Source organism: Rhopilema esculentum, chromosome 4 (genome assembly GCF_057945365.1).
Source record: "Rhopilema esculentum isolate cy_ngs chromosome 4, ASM5794536v1, whole genome shotgun sequence".
NCBI classification, from domain to species: Eukaryota; Metazoa; Cnidaria; class Scyphozoa; order Rhizostomeae; family Rhizostomatidae; genus Rhopilema; species Rhopilema esculentum.
In genome coordinates this window covers 4,382,889-4,397,550 of record NC_142818.1, presented here as the reverse complement: position 1 = coordinate 4,397,550, position 14,662 = coordinate 4,382,889, and the positions used below count along the sequence as shown (strand labels likewise).

Sequence of the window (14,662 nt, the reverse complement as noted above, 5' to 3'; positions counted from 1 at the left end):
CATTGCTTGAAGGGGGAGGGGATCAAATAAAATTCTACTATATTAATGTCAATAAATTTGTCCTGATTTTATCACTGGTCTCAATATATTTTGTGAAGGATTGTAGGCTAATTGCCAAATGGGCCGAGGGAACCATAAATTTTTAGGGCATTTTTTACGTCACCAACTTGGAAGCAATAGCTATGTTTACTAAGATAAGCGCAGTTTACATAATTTTGCAAGCATTGCTTTTCTAGTTTATATTAAGGAATGTAACAATGCAACACCCAAATGCGATAACTTTTATAATTCTTCAATTTTTAGCTTTCATCATGACATTTTCATCCTCAAAAATGCGTGTTCGATCACAACAACGTTACGTTTCTGTTCATGAGCAAAAAAATCTTGATAAATTCAGTAGTTCAAATTGTGAAGTGATGAGTTGTTAACTAGGAAGTATTTGCAGTACAATTCGATTTGTTAACTTTAACTTAAACCTCAAAATCACATAACTGTAATAATCAAACTACACAAATAAAATCATTATTAATTACATTGATCACTTAAAACCATACATTATTGTTTTTTAGCTATTTTCAACAAGAAAAGCATTCATGGATAAGTAAATAGTGAAAGTAAACAAAGCTAAGAAAGATTCAAATTCTGACGTTTGTTGATCACAAGCATTTTGTTGGACAAGCTAACTTCGCTAGGCCCAAATTGAATAAGATCTACCTTTTCAAAAACCTTGGAAACTACACCCAAACTGGATGCGCCCTTCTGTTGAAATTTAACCCACACCCAAAAATGGAATCAACTTTTCTATGATCAATTAGGTATTAAGTTCATAATCAATCAATCTATCTGCAGAAGTGCTTTTTCCGATGTTTTTAAATCTACAAATGACGATGTTTCTGTTCACCTAATGTAAGAAATGTTCTGATATTTACGCAAAGTGCGAACAGTTATTTCTAGCACCTGGACTTTACCAATACTTGTTTTACGTGACCAAAACCACAGCTTTGCATGCATAGCTTTGAAAACTGAAAACCAAATGTTTTACAATCTCAAAGCTAATAAATATAAAATGCCACTTTACAAAAATCTGCATATTTGAGGTAATGATAGATAAATAACAATTACAGGTTATGTCCTTGTTATTAATGAAATAAATCTTTTTACAATCGAACTTGCAGGTATACTAATTTGAGCATCAATTTAAACCTCAATGGAGAAAGTAATTTTTGAAGTATGGCTGCTTTTCTTGTTTTCAATTATATAAATCTAGAACTGCAGCATATGATATTTATTACACATGATTGCCTGTATCTTTCATATAAAATTTTATTACCATTGCTAAGTTTTTAATTTAGATAATACGTCACCTTTTATAGATACTCGTCACATGTCTATCGCTATGTCATCAGAATTTTCATCATTAATATCGTAATTCGTGACAATGGTCAAAATGACCTCAATTGAATTGGAAAGACAGAACATGAAAAGTTTTGTTTCATTGAAGTGTAAAGCAAAAATACTTCATCCGTGCAATTAAAACTGGGTTTAAACTACCGGAGGTTTCTAAACTGATCTACAGAAATTATGCATTTTAAGACTGGAAGAGAAATTGTTCATTCATTTAGAATATTTCCTAACTTTTTGTTTCTTTGCCTTCTTTGCAAGGGAATTAGAGCCACTATTACAAACGATTCCAAGGAACAATATTATTTGAATTATTCAAATGGTTATCAATATTTTTGAAAACAACTGCTAGAGTAGGTTCAAAGGGGTGAGGGGGAGTTCATTGATCTAAAATCTGAGTAACGATGTTTTATTGATCATTAAAACTAGAAAGTACATTTTTTCCAAGTTTGATCATTTCTTGGGTTTGAAAAGCTCCATTGTCCATTGTGTTTCCTGGGAAACGCTGGGTTTACCTCAGTGTCCTAGGTAAAACCCATATCTACTTAAAAATATACTATATTGTAAAATTTTTGAAGCAAATTAGAACTCTCACCTATATCATAATGAAATCTCATATTCTTATCAACTGTCGTCGAATTACAATGAATTTGAGTTTGAATTTGAATTTGGCAGTCTAAATGCATGTTTCATTGGCTCATAAAGCCTATTACAAAATTTAAGAGCGTGGCAATGTTTTCATGGTTTTTTAACTATCACAGGTTTTTGCGGTCTGATTTGGTCCGTAAAATATATAACTTGAAAACAGAAATTCAAAACATCCTTGTACACAAACGTAAAAGTCACTTGTTCACTCAAACGTCCGTTTGATGTGCTCTTTTTTTGTCCAGTCGCCACAATATTAAGGTGCTTAGTCTTTGGTTTATAGTTTGTTTCTTTAGCTGTTACATACGATATTTGTTGAATTAACTTGAATTTTTGCAGAGATGGCGCCACCTCCCGAAAAATGGGCGGAGGACTACATGAGGAAGATCCAGAGGGACTGGATGTGGAGGAGGAGGGGGAGGAGGATTAGTTGGAAAACAAATGGGGAGGATCTTAAGGTACAAACATTAGCATTTTTGGCGACCATGCCCTTTTTAAGAATAGTAAGGCAAATTCAACTAAGACAATGCGAGAAACCATAAGTCGACCCCGTTTCAACCACGCCTCTCTTAACACAGTAAAATGTTTGATCGAGGGAAGTTTATTGAAAGATCCTAGAAAGCTTTAGAAGAAAAAGTGGAGAAACGATTTCCTAGTATAGGTGAAGTGATTTTTCATTGTCTGTCACCTTACACCGACCCCCTCCCAATAACTTCTCAACTCAATTATGCAAGTTAGAAAATCGACCTTAGCGAGTATTTAGGGTTCTCCCCGTGGAGCCCCCTATGTTTTTATGGACTACCACCATTAAATTAATATGGTGGCTGCTATTTTCTACGGTCCTCATGTACGGTTAATGCTGAGTTGGTATGCCACATATAGATAAATCAATATATTTTACGTTTAATATTCATTATGCTAGGTGTTCACGATGTTCATCTAGTATTTAATTCTGGCAATGATGGCTCAGCTTGTCTTCATTATCGTTGCTCCCGATGTTCAGCCATCACTATTCAGGGGCGGATCCAGCAAAAAACCTGACTGAGTTCCAGGCGAAGGCTAGGGTCTTTCAGATAATGCATTGATAATTGTACCTAGAACAACATTACTACTCATATTTATCCAGGGAGGGGTAGGAACACATCACTCACTAAATCTAAATTCTAAAGGGGGGAGGGAGGGGTAGGTACTCACCACTCACTAAATCTTCTAAAGGTGGGAGGGAGGGGTAGGTACTCACCACTCACTAAATCTAGATTCTAAAGGGGGAGGGAGGGGTAGGTACTCACCACTCACTAAATCTAGATTCTAAAGGGGGAGGAAGGGGTAGGTACACACCACTCACTAAATCTAGATTCTAAAGGGGGAGGAAGGGGTAGGTACTCACCACTCACTAAATCTAGATTCTAAAGGGGGAGGAAGGGGTAGGTACACACCACTCACTAAATCTAAATTCTAAAGGGGGGAGGGAGGGGTAGGTACTCACCACTCACTAAATCTTCTAAAGGTGGGAGGGAGGGGTAGGTACTCACCACTCACTAAATCTAGATTCTAAAGGGGGAGGGAGGGGTAGGTACTCACCACTCACTAAATCTAGATTCTAAAGGGGGAGGAAGGGGTAGGTACACACCACTCACTAAATCTAGATTCTAAAGGGGGAGGAAGGGGTAGGTACTCACCACTCACTAAATCTAGATTCTAAAGGGGGAGGAAGGGGTAGGTACACACCACTCACTAAATCTAGATTCTAAAGGTGGGAGGGAGGGGTAGGTACTCACCACTCACTAAATCTAGATTCTAAAGGGGGAGGGAGGGGTAGGTTCTCACCACTCACTAAATCTAGATTCAAAAGGGGGAAGGGAGGGGTAGGTACTCACCACTCACTAAATCTAGATTCTAGATTTCTTTCTGACTGAAGACAGTACCTCTGTGAAAATTTTTGAGACTCCGTTTCTCAATACCCTTTTGTTTGTCTTGGATGCCACAGAAAAGTTTTTCTCTTTTGATTTGCTCGCAATTTGTTGCTTTGCCTCCGTAGACACCAGCATATTCATCAAAATATGGTATTCCGTCTGAGCATAGGTCTCCCGTGCCATTTAAGACTGCAATTTACTTTTTTTTATAATAAGGCTTGTAGGCCGAAATGGCCCATCGCCAACACAATTACTATACTTACAAGTTAACATAATTACAAATTAACAATAAATCTCAGAAAATAGCAAACAGCTAATACAAAGATAAACAGATTATAAGCTAGAAAGTTTACGTTATGAGGATATTAGAAGACTTCCCAAAAGATTCCCGTGATTCAAAAGCCAGCGATATAAAATTAGCTATTGATATCAGACAATCCGTATCTTCTTGACTCAAAAACCAAATAAACTTATCACAAAGGTCAAGGGATGATTTTTTGGGAAATTTTGAATAAATCACAAATAATATAAAAATCCTAGCAGTCTCGTAAAGGGGACAAACTAATAAAAAATGAATTTCGTCCACTGCAGCAGTTCTATTAAAAGATTGTATCTATTTAAAGATACGGACATTTTCTATCAATCCTGGGAATAGGATTCTTCCCGTATCTACCTGTTTCAATCCTGAGGTTGTGAGCACTGAGCCGTAGTTTTGCAAATTTAAAACCAAGGTAGTTAATGCTCCTGAAAATTAACGATATTGCCTTGTTTTATCTCAAACGCTTAAGAATCTGCTAGAATGCTGCTAGGGTCTTGAGAATAAGGGCCTATAAGACATCTGCAGTTGCCTGCATTTTGTATTCAATGTTTTAACAATAAGAACAATAGAACAAAAACAATAGGTAGCCAATTAACTACTGGCTATTGTACAAATCTCTTGCAAATATGGTATCATTTCCGAGTTCCGTATGCTGTTTTGACTGAGTTCCATCCGTGTTTCAAACAAAAATTCCATTGTTTCAATTCATTCTCTTCCTAGGCACAAAACGTTCATTTCCGAGTTCTAGGATTGACTGCTGTTGTCCTCCATAGCGTCTGGAAAATCGTTTCAAAATCACGACAGAGAAGATGGAACGAAAAGGGGGAACGAATGAAATCAGACTGGCAATTTCAAGGTTTTGAAGAGAGTGTGATGAGACTTTGAATTTTTAGGTTTTACTTTTTTAGTTTAAATGTTACTTGTTTCAGGCAACACTTTTTTTAGCTATATGTCGGAAAACTGACTGAGTTCTTGCACCAAGGAACTCACTCTGGATCCGCCCCTGATTCATAGTTTTCTTTCGTTTTCAACAGAAATTCCAAATAGTGACCCCTGTGTTTCAAAACGTTGTTTTCAATGGTAACATGTCAAGCAACTGTTCTCAAGCAATTGACGAACGAGGCCTGAACACTGTGGAATCGAACTATCTTACTTTATATCTTTAAAAGTAATTAATGTTGGGAATCGTTTAAAAAATTTGTATATTATCATTCTATAATACTTCTCCAGCAGGAACTGTCTATTCTTTAAAGAAAAATCAATACACAGTTTTGGTTGAAAATTCCTCTATGCCCTTATTAAAGACTCGTCAAGCTATTAGCCTGCTGATAATCGTTAAATCGATATCTTCTTGAATCATCGGCCACATAAGTTTGAGCAAATTTATTTACCAAGTAAAAATAGTTTTCAAAGGAGACACCTATTTAGCTGCTTAAAGCTGAATTCACACTAGATGCATTTCTTTGACGCTGCCCATATCAGGCTCGCGTTTTTTCACGCGATGCGCGCGCAGTGCATTCTTTCAGCGTTTTTTTAACGATCAATAGCTCTATAGAGAAAGTTGATCGTTGAAATCCTACAGACTCCATGGTTTTCATACAAGGACCTTCGAGGCTGCCAGTAGAATAGCAGCAATAAATCGAGTTTTCGAGGCCAAAACGTCAGCCTTTTGTCGACGTCAGCCTGTTAAGAAACGAACCAGATATCTAAAATCAATATTTAGTCGAAGTAAAAAACAGTTTTGAACAACTCGAATGCGATTGAAAATTTTGAACAAGTAATTGCGAAGGAAAATGGGAGAGGAAAGGGAATTACAAACACTGATTTTTTTTAGATCAGCGATCACGAAGAGGAATCTCCTTCGCAATTTCTTTCCCCCGTTCTTCATCGCCTTTGCAATTCCTTTCCCCCGTTCTTCATCCTTTGACTCTTAGAGGCTCTTGCACCCAGGGTAAGAGAAAATAAGCAAAAATAGATGAAAGAGAGTATCCTGAAACTGATGGCTGAAAGAAGGGCAGTCTGAAATAAGAAGTCTACTAGATACAAAGATATGACACACATGAATCAAAGTAGAATGCAGGACAGCCAAAGAAGATTGGATAGAATCCTAATGTATACCTCGAAGAAGATTGGATAGAATCCTAATGTATACCTCGAAGAAGATTGGATAGAATCCTAATGTATACCTCGAAGAAGATTGGATAGAATCCTAATGTATACCTCGAAGAAGATTGGATAGAATCCTAATTTATACCTCGAAGAAGATTGGATAGAATCCTAATTTATACCTTATAATGTATAATGAAGACCTCGAAAATAAAAACTTGCAACTGATGTACTTGAAAATCAAATGCATGGCAAGAGAAAGCCGGCCAACCAATACTGCATTGAAAAACAAAGACGGTAAAGTGGTTATGGATCAGCAAGACGTTTTGGACAGATGGACTGAATACATCAGAGAACTGTTCAATGACAACGCAAATTTGAAGGTCACAACAGTTGAGAAACTTTTGGAACAGAAATTGAAGCCGCTCTTGAATAGATGAAATCTGGAAAATCGGCGGGTGATGGCAATATCACTACAAAGTTTCTGAAGGCATGCAAAGAAATAAGTATTAAGAGAAGATGTTTACTAACCTACAAAGTTTACGAATCAGGTATAATACCGAAACAATTGAAAGAATCTGTGATTATCCCACTTCCGAAAAAAGGTGACCTACTTGAATGTGGAAACTACCGGCTAACTAGTCTTATTAGCCATATCACTAAGCTAATCTTGAGAGTGTTAATGAGACGTATAAGAAATAAAGTTCTTCCAAAGATAAACGAGGGACAGTTTGATTTTAGAAAAGATTCTGGCACTCGAAATGCAATATTCCTGCTAAGATTAATTGGTGAACGATCATGCAGAAAGATGTCCACCTAGCATTCATTGGCTACGAGAAGGTCTTCAATCGAATTAAGCATGACATCCTCATGGATGATCTCAAATCACTAGGCAATGATGGTAAAGATCTTCGGTTGTTGAATAATCTCTACAACAAACAAGTAGCTGCCATTTCGATAATTTGAGTAACTGGGCTTCTATTAACCGCGGTGTACGGCAAGGATGTGTTCTGTAACCGGGCCTTTTTCCGCTTTATGCCGAAAACATTTTGCGTCAAACGATTCAAGCAGAGAGCTTTAAAATTAATGAAAGGTCTATCATAATCATCAGGTACGCAGACGACACTGTCTTGATTGCTAACAATACCAAAGATTTCCAGAAATTGATAAAATCTTTCCAGCAAGAAAGCGTAAAAAGAGACCTTTTTATCAACAAAAGAAAAACGAAAATTATGGTTTTGACCAAAAAGCAAGTAAACCCTAAAAATGAGATCCTTTTACACGGAGAAATGTTAGAACAAACTGAACATTTTGACTACCTTGGCAGTACTGTAACGTCAGACTGCAGAAGCGACAAAAAAATTCAAAAGTAAAAAGTCCTGGCAAAGAATGCGTTTATGGATAAGAAAAATATCTTCACAGACAAGAAACTAAATATAGCACTGAAAGTTGGACTTCTGAAATGGTATGTATGGTCAACTTTGTTCTATAGCTGTGAAAGCTGGACATTGATCTAAACCATATAGGACACCAAAACTTAACCATCTTTACGAATAAACTACATTTTTGCAAATCATTTTTAGGGTAACCTTTTTTAGAGAATTGCGAATTAAAGATTCAAACATACACTGGATGCCAAAGGCTTAAGAATTGAAAAAATATTAAATTAAAAAACCATTGCCCCCTTTTGATACAGAAATTACAGGGAATGTTTTATTTCTCACAGAATCACTGCCATGTAATTTAATTTTTTAGAGTGATGGCCCCAAAATTCTTAAAAATGTGCAGAATTATAGATTGTGTGAAAGAGCCAATCAGGTGAAAAATTTATCCTTCTCAAAGAAGGATTATGTATCACATCACAAGTCATTGTTGGCGAAATCAGGAGAGAGAGACCTCTCAAAAAAGGCTCCTGGAAATTTTCTTTTTTCGTATCATACATTTTATCGTCATAAATATTCTATATGATCCTGGAGAATTCGCGTCTTTTCATATTTGTTTTTCCTCGTGTTCTTCTAGTAATTCATCTTTACTTATCTGTTCCCTATCTTCTAGGACAGGTGCTAAAAATCATCAAGTTATTTGATATTTTTAATACGATATCTTATCTACACGACAGATAACATCTTCAGTGTGAATAGCTACCTCCCTTTTTTGATTAAATATGTTCCAGCTAAATGGATTGAATTGGAATTAATCACCCTTGCTTTCTTCGGTGATTTTGTACGCTTTTTGACAGTTTAAAGTTCAGTAATCTCTCTGATTACATGAAACTATTTGAGCACTGTTTGTCAAAACAGTAGACTTCTTCGAATCCTCTGAAACTTTATTGATCTTAAAAATTACAACCTTTTTATTCTTTCTGTATATTCCAAGCATCATAAAAATTTTGTTCAGATGATTATATAAATATACAGCAGACTGCTACTGTGACATCAAAGAAAATGGAGGAAACACTACAATAAAAGCTTGCCAATTTGTCTAGAGCACCCTCCCCCCTCCACTCCAAAACGTGGTCCGACATCCCTTTATTGCTTGAGCCACCAATGAAATTCTTTGTTTATATGAACAATGCCATTTTTCTGTTGTTTTTAGACAATGGTGCCCTTGCTATCCTTCTCAACGACGCTGAGAAATAACGACATTCAGTTTCCTTTTTGCGAGTCACACTAAACACCCTGTGTCCTACCGAGATTCTAAGTAGTTTGTTTGGCAAATAAGCCCCTGCACCTATCACGTTCTGCCCAAAGACTTGCTTCGCTAAATATGACTTTTTTATAACATCTTTTGAAGGATAGATAGAAGACGATAGTTGAATTTAAAACGAAAATGGAAGGTAGGATTCCACAGATAGGAAAAAGAGGGTCTTGGTAAAAAGGGTCAGCGTCAGAAAGGACCAACTTTATAATGTTTGGACCAAACGTCATTATGGTTGTTATTGATAAGTAAATTGCAAAAATACATAGAAATGCGTATGTAATTTCCTTATCAGTATTTGATTTTAATACATTTTGAACGGTGTTAAGTATGACTCAAAGTAGCGATAGACTTAATTCCCTGACTGGAGTTGACAGGGACGGGTAGGAAGGGCTGGCGTCAAATTAAGACTGGCATAAAAGGGATCGGTTCCCTTATATCTATACTATATAGTTGGAACAATATAAGCCTCAATTTCACTTCAGCTCTGTGCTCTTGGGGACTCCAAAGCTATTATCAATGGTACTAGAGGAATTAAGAAGAAGTAGGATTGACCTTACGGAACTGCGTTTTCTTCTGTTTGTAGAAAGAGAGTCATTTACACTCAAGGCAATCATATTGGCCACGATATGGTAACTGAAGATATTGTCAAAGAACATCGTACGTTAGATCATAATATCTCGAATCTAGAAATATTGGCAAGGAGGTAACGAGAGATCTTGTTACAATGCGGTGCAGATCTAACAATAATGCAGTGCAAACGATACAACCATTGAACCAAGGAGAAAAATGCGAAATGGCTCTTGTGCTACCAACGAAAACGGCACAGTTTTCTTGACAAATAAACTGTAGTTGAAGACTTGAAGCCCATTGTATATTTCAATTATTATTGAAGCAACGTTTACCTCGTTGTAATCAAACGTATCGATATTTAATTTTATTAGGTTATATGTTTTTATTAGTTATAGTTTATTTTACTTGGTAAGGGGAAATTATGAAAATTACATCCGGTTACATCCCTTGGAGATTCTCACACCTTAAGCAATTATCGTGGCTCCTCCGAAAGGGGTTCCCCCTCCAAACTTTTGATAATTTTCTTCTGCGGCTAACAAATGTCATATTTTTGAGAAGTTCTTCTAGGACTGCCAAACGTCAAACTTCTGATAATTTTATTGCAAGAAAACAACCTTCCAGATGACTGGATAGGTCTAATTGTGTAAAATAATATTTGCCTAAAAGTTGGTGCTTCTCTCCTCGATTAGCTCAGCTACTTTGAGAGCTTCTTCTCAAGAACTCCCCTACATGCAAATACTTAAGTCGCGTTGCCTTCATTTGCTTCATGCATATTTGTTTGTGTCTGTGTGCTTTATTTGTAAGCAGTGGAATTTAGGTCAAAGAAACTGAACTGAACTGAAATACCATTTCCATCTGAGGATTAACAATGCTAATTCAGGTGATAATTGCTGTGAGTCTACTGAAAGTAAACAAATGTTTCACTATTGTCTTTTCTGGGTGCATTTCTTTTTGAATCAGAATTGTTTTCTGCACTCTAAACTGGATTTTTAGTTATTCGGCTGGCAGACATGCGGAAATATTCTATATATCGTTCCAAGCTCAAATTTTAATCATCCGATCCTTCCTGGTATTGAGAAACCCCAACGAAAACATTTTTAACAGTAATAGAAGAGAAAATAATCCTATTATTTGCCAAGGTTAACACTTGTGGTCATCTGCCGTCATGAAGTAGCAATTTAGGCCCACGTGCTGAGACCACGCTCCCTCCCACTCCCACTCCTACAACTCTGAGAGAGAAATATCATCAGCTCACCTTTCATTAGCTTTATTGATAAGTCCCCACAAATACAGCAGCGAAATAAAAAGCCATCTTTCTAGTTCCTACATTTATTCTTTTGTTGGAAATATACACTCTTACCAGACTGTCAAGATACTGTAGAACATTCTAGTTTAATCTCTCATATCATTCTAGTATATTCGTAGTATTAGTTCAATTCTATTTTCTGCATCAATAAGTACTTCCGCTTTCTCAAACCTTCTGGAACGATACTTTTATAGAAACTTCTAGAACATTACAATACACATATAAAAGAGCATTGCTTTATTAGGTTAGTTAGTTGTTCATAGTATTACCTCTGCGTTAATCAAACTGCGTTAGTCTGTGAACACCTTCAACATATTTTTCATAAGAAACAAAAGTCGAAGACGAAAATCAAGCTTATTAATGTTGCTATCCATATTTTTAATGTTTTTGGAAGGGACAGAAAGAATTAAAAATGTTGACAAAAAATCGTTTGACTTTTAATTAGCCGGTGAAAATTTTTTAAGCGTTTTATGTAGCTGTTTATTTTTATAATGTTAGAACCCGAATCCTTTGGGGTATCTTGGTGAGTTTGTTAACTGTAGAAGGAAGTTTTATGGTAATGCTTTCAAAAATTTTAGCATCGATGTCCATTGATTGCCCCGTGCACATAAACGTAGGAAGCAGGGGGCAAAGGGGCTATGTGTCCCCCCCCCGCACTTTTCAGAAACAGTGGTAAAGTACTTTCTTGAAGCCTACAGAGATGCCCTTATTTTGACTACATGTGTCCCCTCCCACTTTTAAAATGCTTCCTATGTCTATGCCTTGTATAAATCGATTAACTTCAAAGTAGTTTTTTCTCTTGATAAAGGTTAGGCAACTCTCCAGTTGTGTTTCACCTCCATTCATTTGCAAACAGCTCTTCATTTCGCCCTGTTGCCTGCCTCACTCTTTTGCATCTTTTGATTAGAAACTTAAGTAAAATCATCAATGGTTTGCTTTCTATTATTTTTCAGGAAAAAGAAAAGTTAAATTCCTTTCACTTTATTTACTCTTGACAATTTATGCAGTTGCCTTCCTAAAAATTACTGCATCATCGGGTAACCTTCCTTTAGCCGTGAACTCTTTGGGCGAGGGGAGCAGTGAAGCTTCAATTTTTCTTTAAAATTTTCCAGTAAAGTCTAGCTGAAAAGGTATGTCTACCTAGTCTTCCCGATCAAATTTCAGGAAAAATAACTTGTTTCACCAACAAGCATCAGAATAGATCTTACAACACTTTTTTCGATGAAACTGGAACAAATATGGTTTTCCAGAAGAACACAGAGAAAACAATTTAGACGGTGGGGCCTTTGTCTCTTCAGAATTTTAATGTGACGAGTTTCGCGGAGGCACAGCTTGGACTAGATTGTTAAGGGAAATCCCAATACTTCTGAGGCCATGGCGATCGATAATCTTTCTGCAACTGAAAGTGACAGAATTTCAGCACTATTTCAGAAATTCATATGTCGTGAAAGTCTCTGTATCCGAAGTTAGATTTGAATTTGATTTTGGCAGAAATATGCTTATTTTGTAGAAAATTTTGAAATTGCACCGTTGAAGAGGAATATCATCCAACATGGATATCATTGGCGAATGCATTCAATTTTAGTGAAAAGCGCTACAATAGATACATAGAATTGCCTTACTCCTGCATTGTAACATGTTTAGTCCCCCACATCAATCCGTAATATGTTTCGCAGTCCCTGATTCCAGATCATTAACTTTGTTATATTCTTTCTCGGTTTATATAGATAACAACGATGTACAGTACTGTCGAGAGGGTGGGGTGGGGGGGGGGGGGGTGAAGTCGGTATAAATTCCACGGGTCCGGGTCTCAAGAAGGGCCCGCAAAAAGTTTTGCTAATGCTGAAGCGCCCTCTTGCCCCTGCGCCAATACTCCTGCACAAAGTCCATGTTGTTTATAGCCCAAAAGCCAGAGCTGGCTCTCGGCGGGCCTGACGATGTATAAATTATTTCTTAGCTTTAATCTTTTTATGACCCTTAAACTATTTCTTTATCATAAATGTTTTTTATTCTTAGTGAGTTTTGCTGCGAAGAGAGGCCTAAATCAACCGTTGTTGTGATTAGATTACGTGCCGATAGAACTTTTAAGATTATTGGTTAGTTGCAAAAACTGAAGCATTATTTTGTTTCAGATTTGTACAGATTGCATACAAGATATGCAAATGAGTTTTTAAAATCAAACTGATGTTTATACGTCATTGTTTGATATTTTTTCTAATGCATACCAACCGGGATCCAGGTAATGTGAGGCTCCTCAACTTTCAAGTTTGAATAAATTTCCATTGGTAAGGCTTGGAGTTCTTTTTTGTTTTTTTCAATTTCAGATTAATTCGGGTTTATTGCATTGTGTACTAAAGTTTTTTTTAATACATCCCGAACGCCCAGCACTCATTTCTGGTAGGAAGTTTTTTTTAATAAAAATGAGTATATGTTCTTTTATGGAGTAACGAAGTGTGACATCATCAAAAGTCTATCCTTAAACCTTTCTAATTTTTACCACATAATATTCAAAATATCTCTCAATATGCAAAATCAGTTCATTAGATATGTTCGAAATTTGGCGAGATATGGCCAATGAAAGATTTCAAATTTGCTAATGGATTACTGTTATTCTGTCCTGGTTCATAATAAAGTTATGGACCAAGACCAAATTACAGTGCTTTGATGGGGAAATATCCTGTGCTGATGTGGCCATATTTCAGCCAAATTGTAACATATTCAACTAATTTTGCACATGTAGAGGTATATTTCATAAACTTTTTGGGATTATACTACTGCCAAAATTTAAAGATTCTAAAAAAGGTTTTTTTGTGAAGTCATCACTTGACAACTCAAAACTTCCGCTCAACACCTGCGCGTTCATTCTGCGTTAGCTCTGCGTGTCTGCTGCAGTCAGACTCAACTCATCAGAGGATAATCTGCGGTAAGTCAATGTTGTTGTAAGGTACCTAAAAGCGAAGTTTTGAAGGAGTCTGCATTGCAGTCATCAAATGGAAGGTTAAACTTGGAAAACAATCTATATTTAATTCTTTATTGCTATGAGTAAATTATCAAAGAGTGTGCATAAGTCTACTTTGGTTTATCTATAATCATTTAGAGCAATTTTACAGCATGGAAGTCGAGAAAAAGAATTTTATGGATACAAAGAAGAAGGACATCCCATCTGAAAAGTCATGTCGGCCGCTTCGCAAGATTTTAACATCTGGACCTAAATTTCCATTCCTCCACGAAGGGGAAATTTCTGTGTGTCGACTAAATCATCAAAGGACACTTTTAAGCAAACTTTTAGGCTCGAAGCTGCTACGAAGATGGGAAACACACAGGATTGTACTGTCAGATAGCCAAATTTACTCAACGACGGTAAGTTTGATGTTTTACTTATTAGATGCCAACTTGTCAAGAAGGTAGTTTATTGGCTTTTCGTGTTTGAAGGTTATTGCGAGTTTTCGTTGAGCTAAAATTCATCGAATGTATGTTTGCAAGGATTAACATGACCCCAAAAGTTTCTGACGTAGAAAAATCGGATGTCTTGATGGCTAACCATCACCACTGACTTTCATTAGTATCTATTGTTTCCGATCTAAGTATATTTTCCGGCTTTACCGCTTGTAGTTGTGAAACCGGCATTGCATTTACACATTGTTGACTCAGTAAAGCTGAAAATGCCTGATCGGGAACTTTCTGATGTTTAAATACTTGTTT

The 14,662-nt window shown here is 36.4% G+C and overlaps 2 protein-coding genes across 3 annotated transcripts in view; both read left to right on the top strand.

Moving 5' to 3' along the window:
• The window catches only part of LOC135691057 (centrosomal protein of 76 kDa), a 30,385-nt gene extending 17,733 nt beyond the window's left edge, over positions 1-12,652 (top strand). Inside the window, exon 11 of the mRNA XM_065208803.2 lies at positions 9,668-12,652. The gene's annotated coding sequence lies outside the window, so the exon portion shown is untranslated. The remainder of the gene's footprint in view (positions 1-9,667) is intronic.
• Positions 12,653-13,882: 1,230 nt separating this feature from the next.
• The window catches only part of LOC135691058 (C-Maf-inducing protein), a 33,072-nt gene continuing 32,292 nt past the window's right edge, over positions 13,883-14,662 (top strand). The window contains exon 1 of one of the 2 annotated variants that reach the window (XM_065208805.2): positions 13,883-14,320. In XM_065208805.2, the coding sequence (XP_065064877.1) occupies positions 14,072-14,320 (249 nt within the window). In that variant the 5' untranslated portion in view covers positions 13,883-14,071. The remainder of the gene's footprint in view (positions 14,321-14,662) is intronic. The other variant, XM_065208804.2, reaches the window with a different exon arrangement.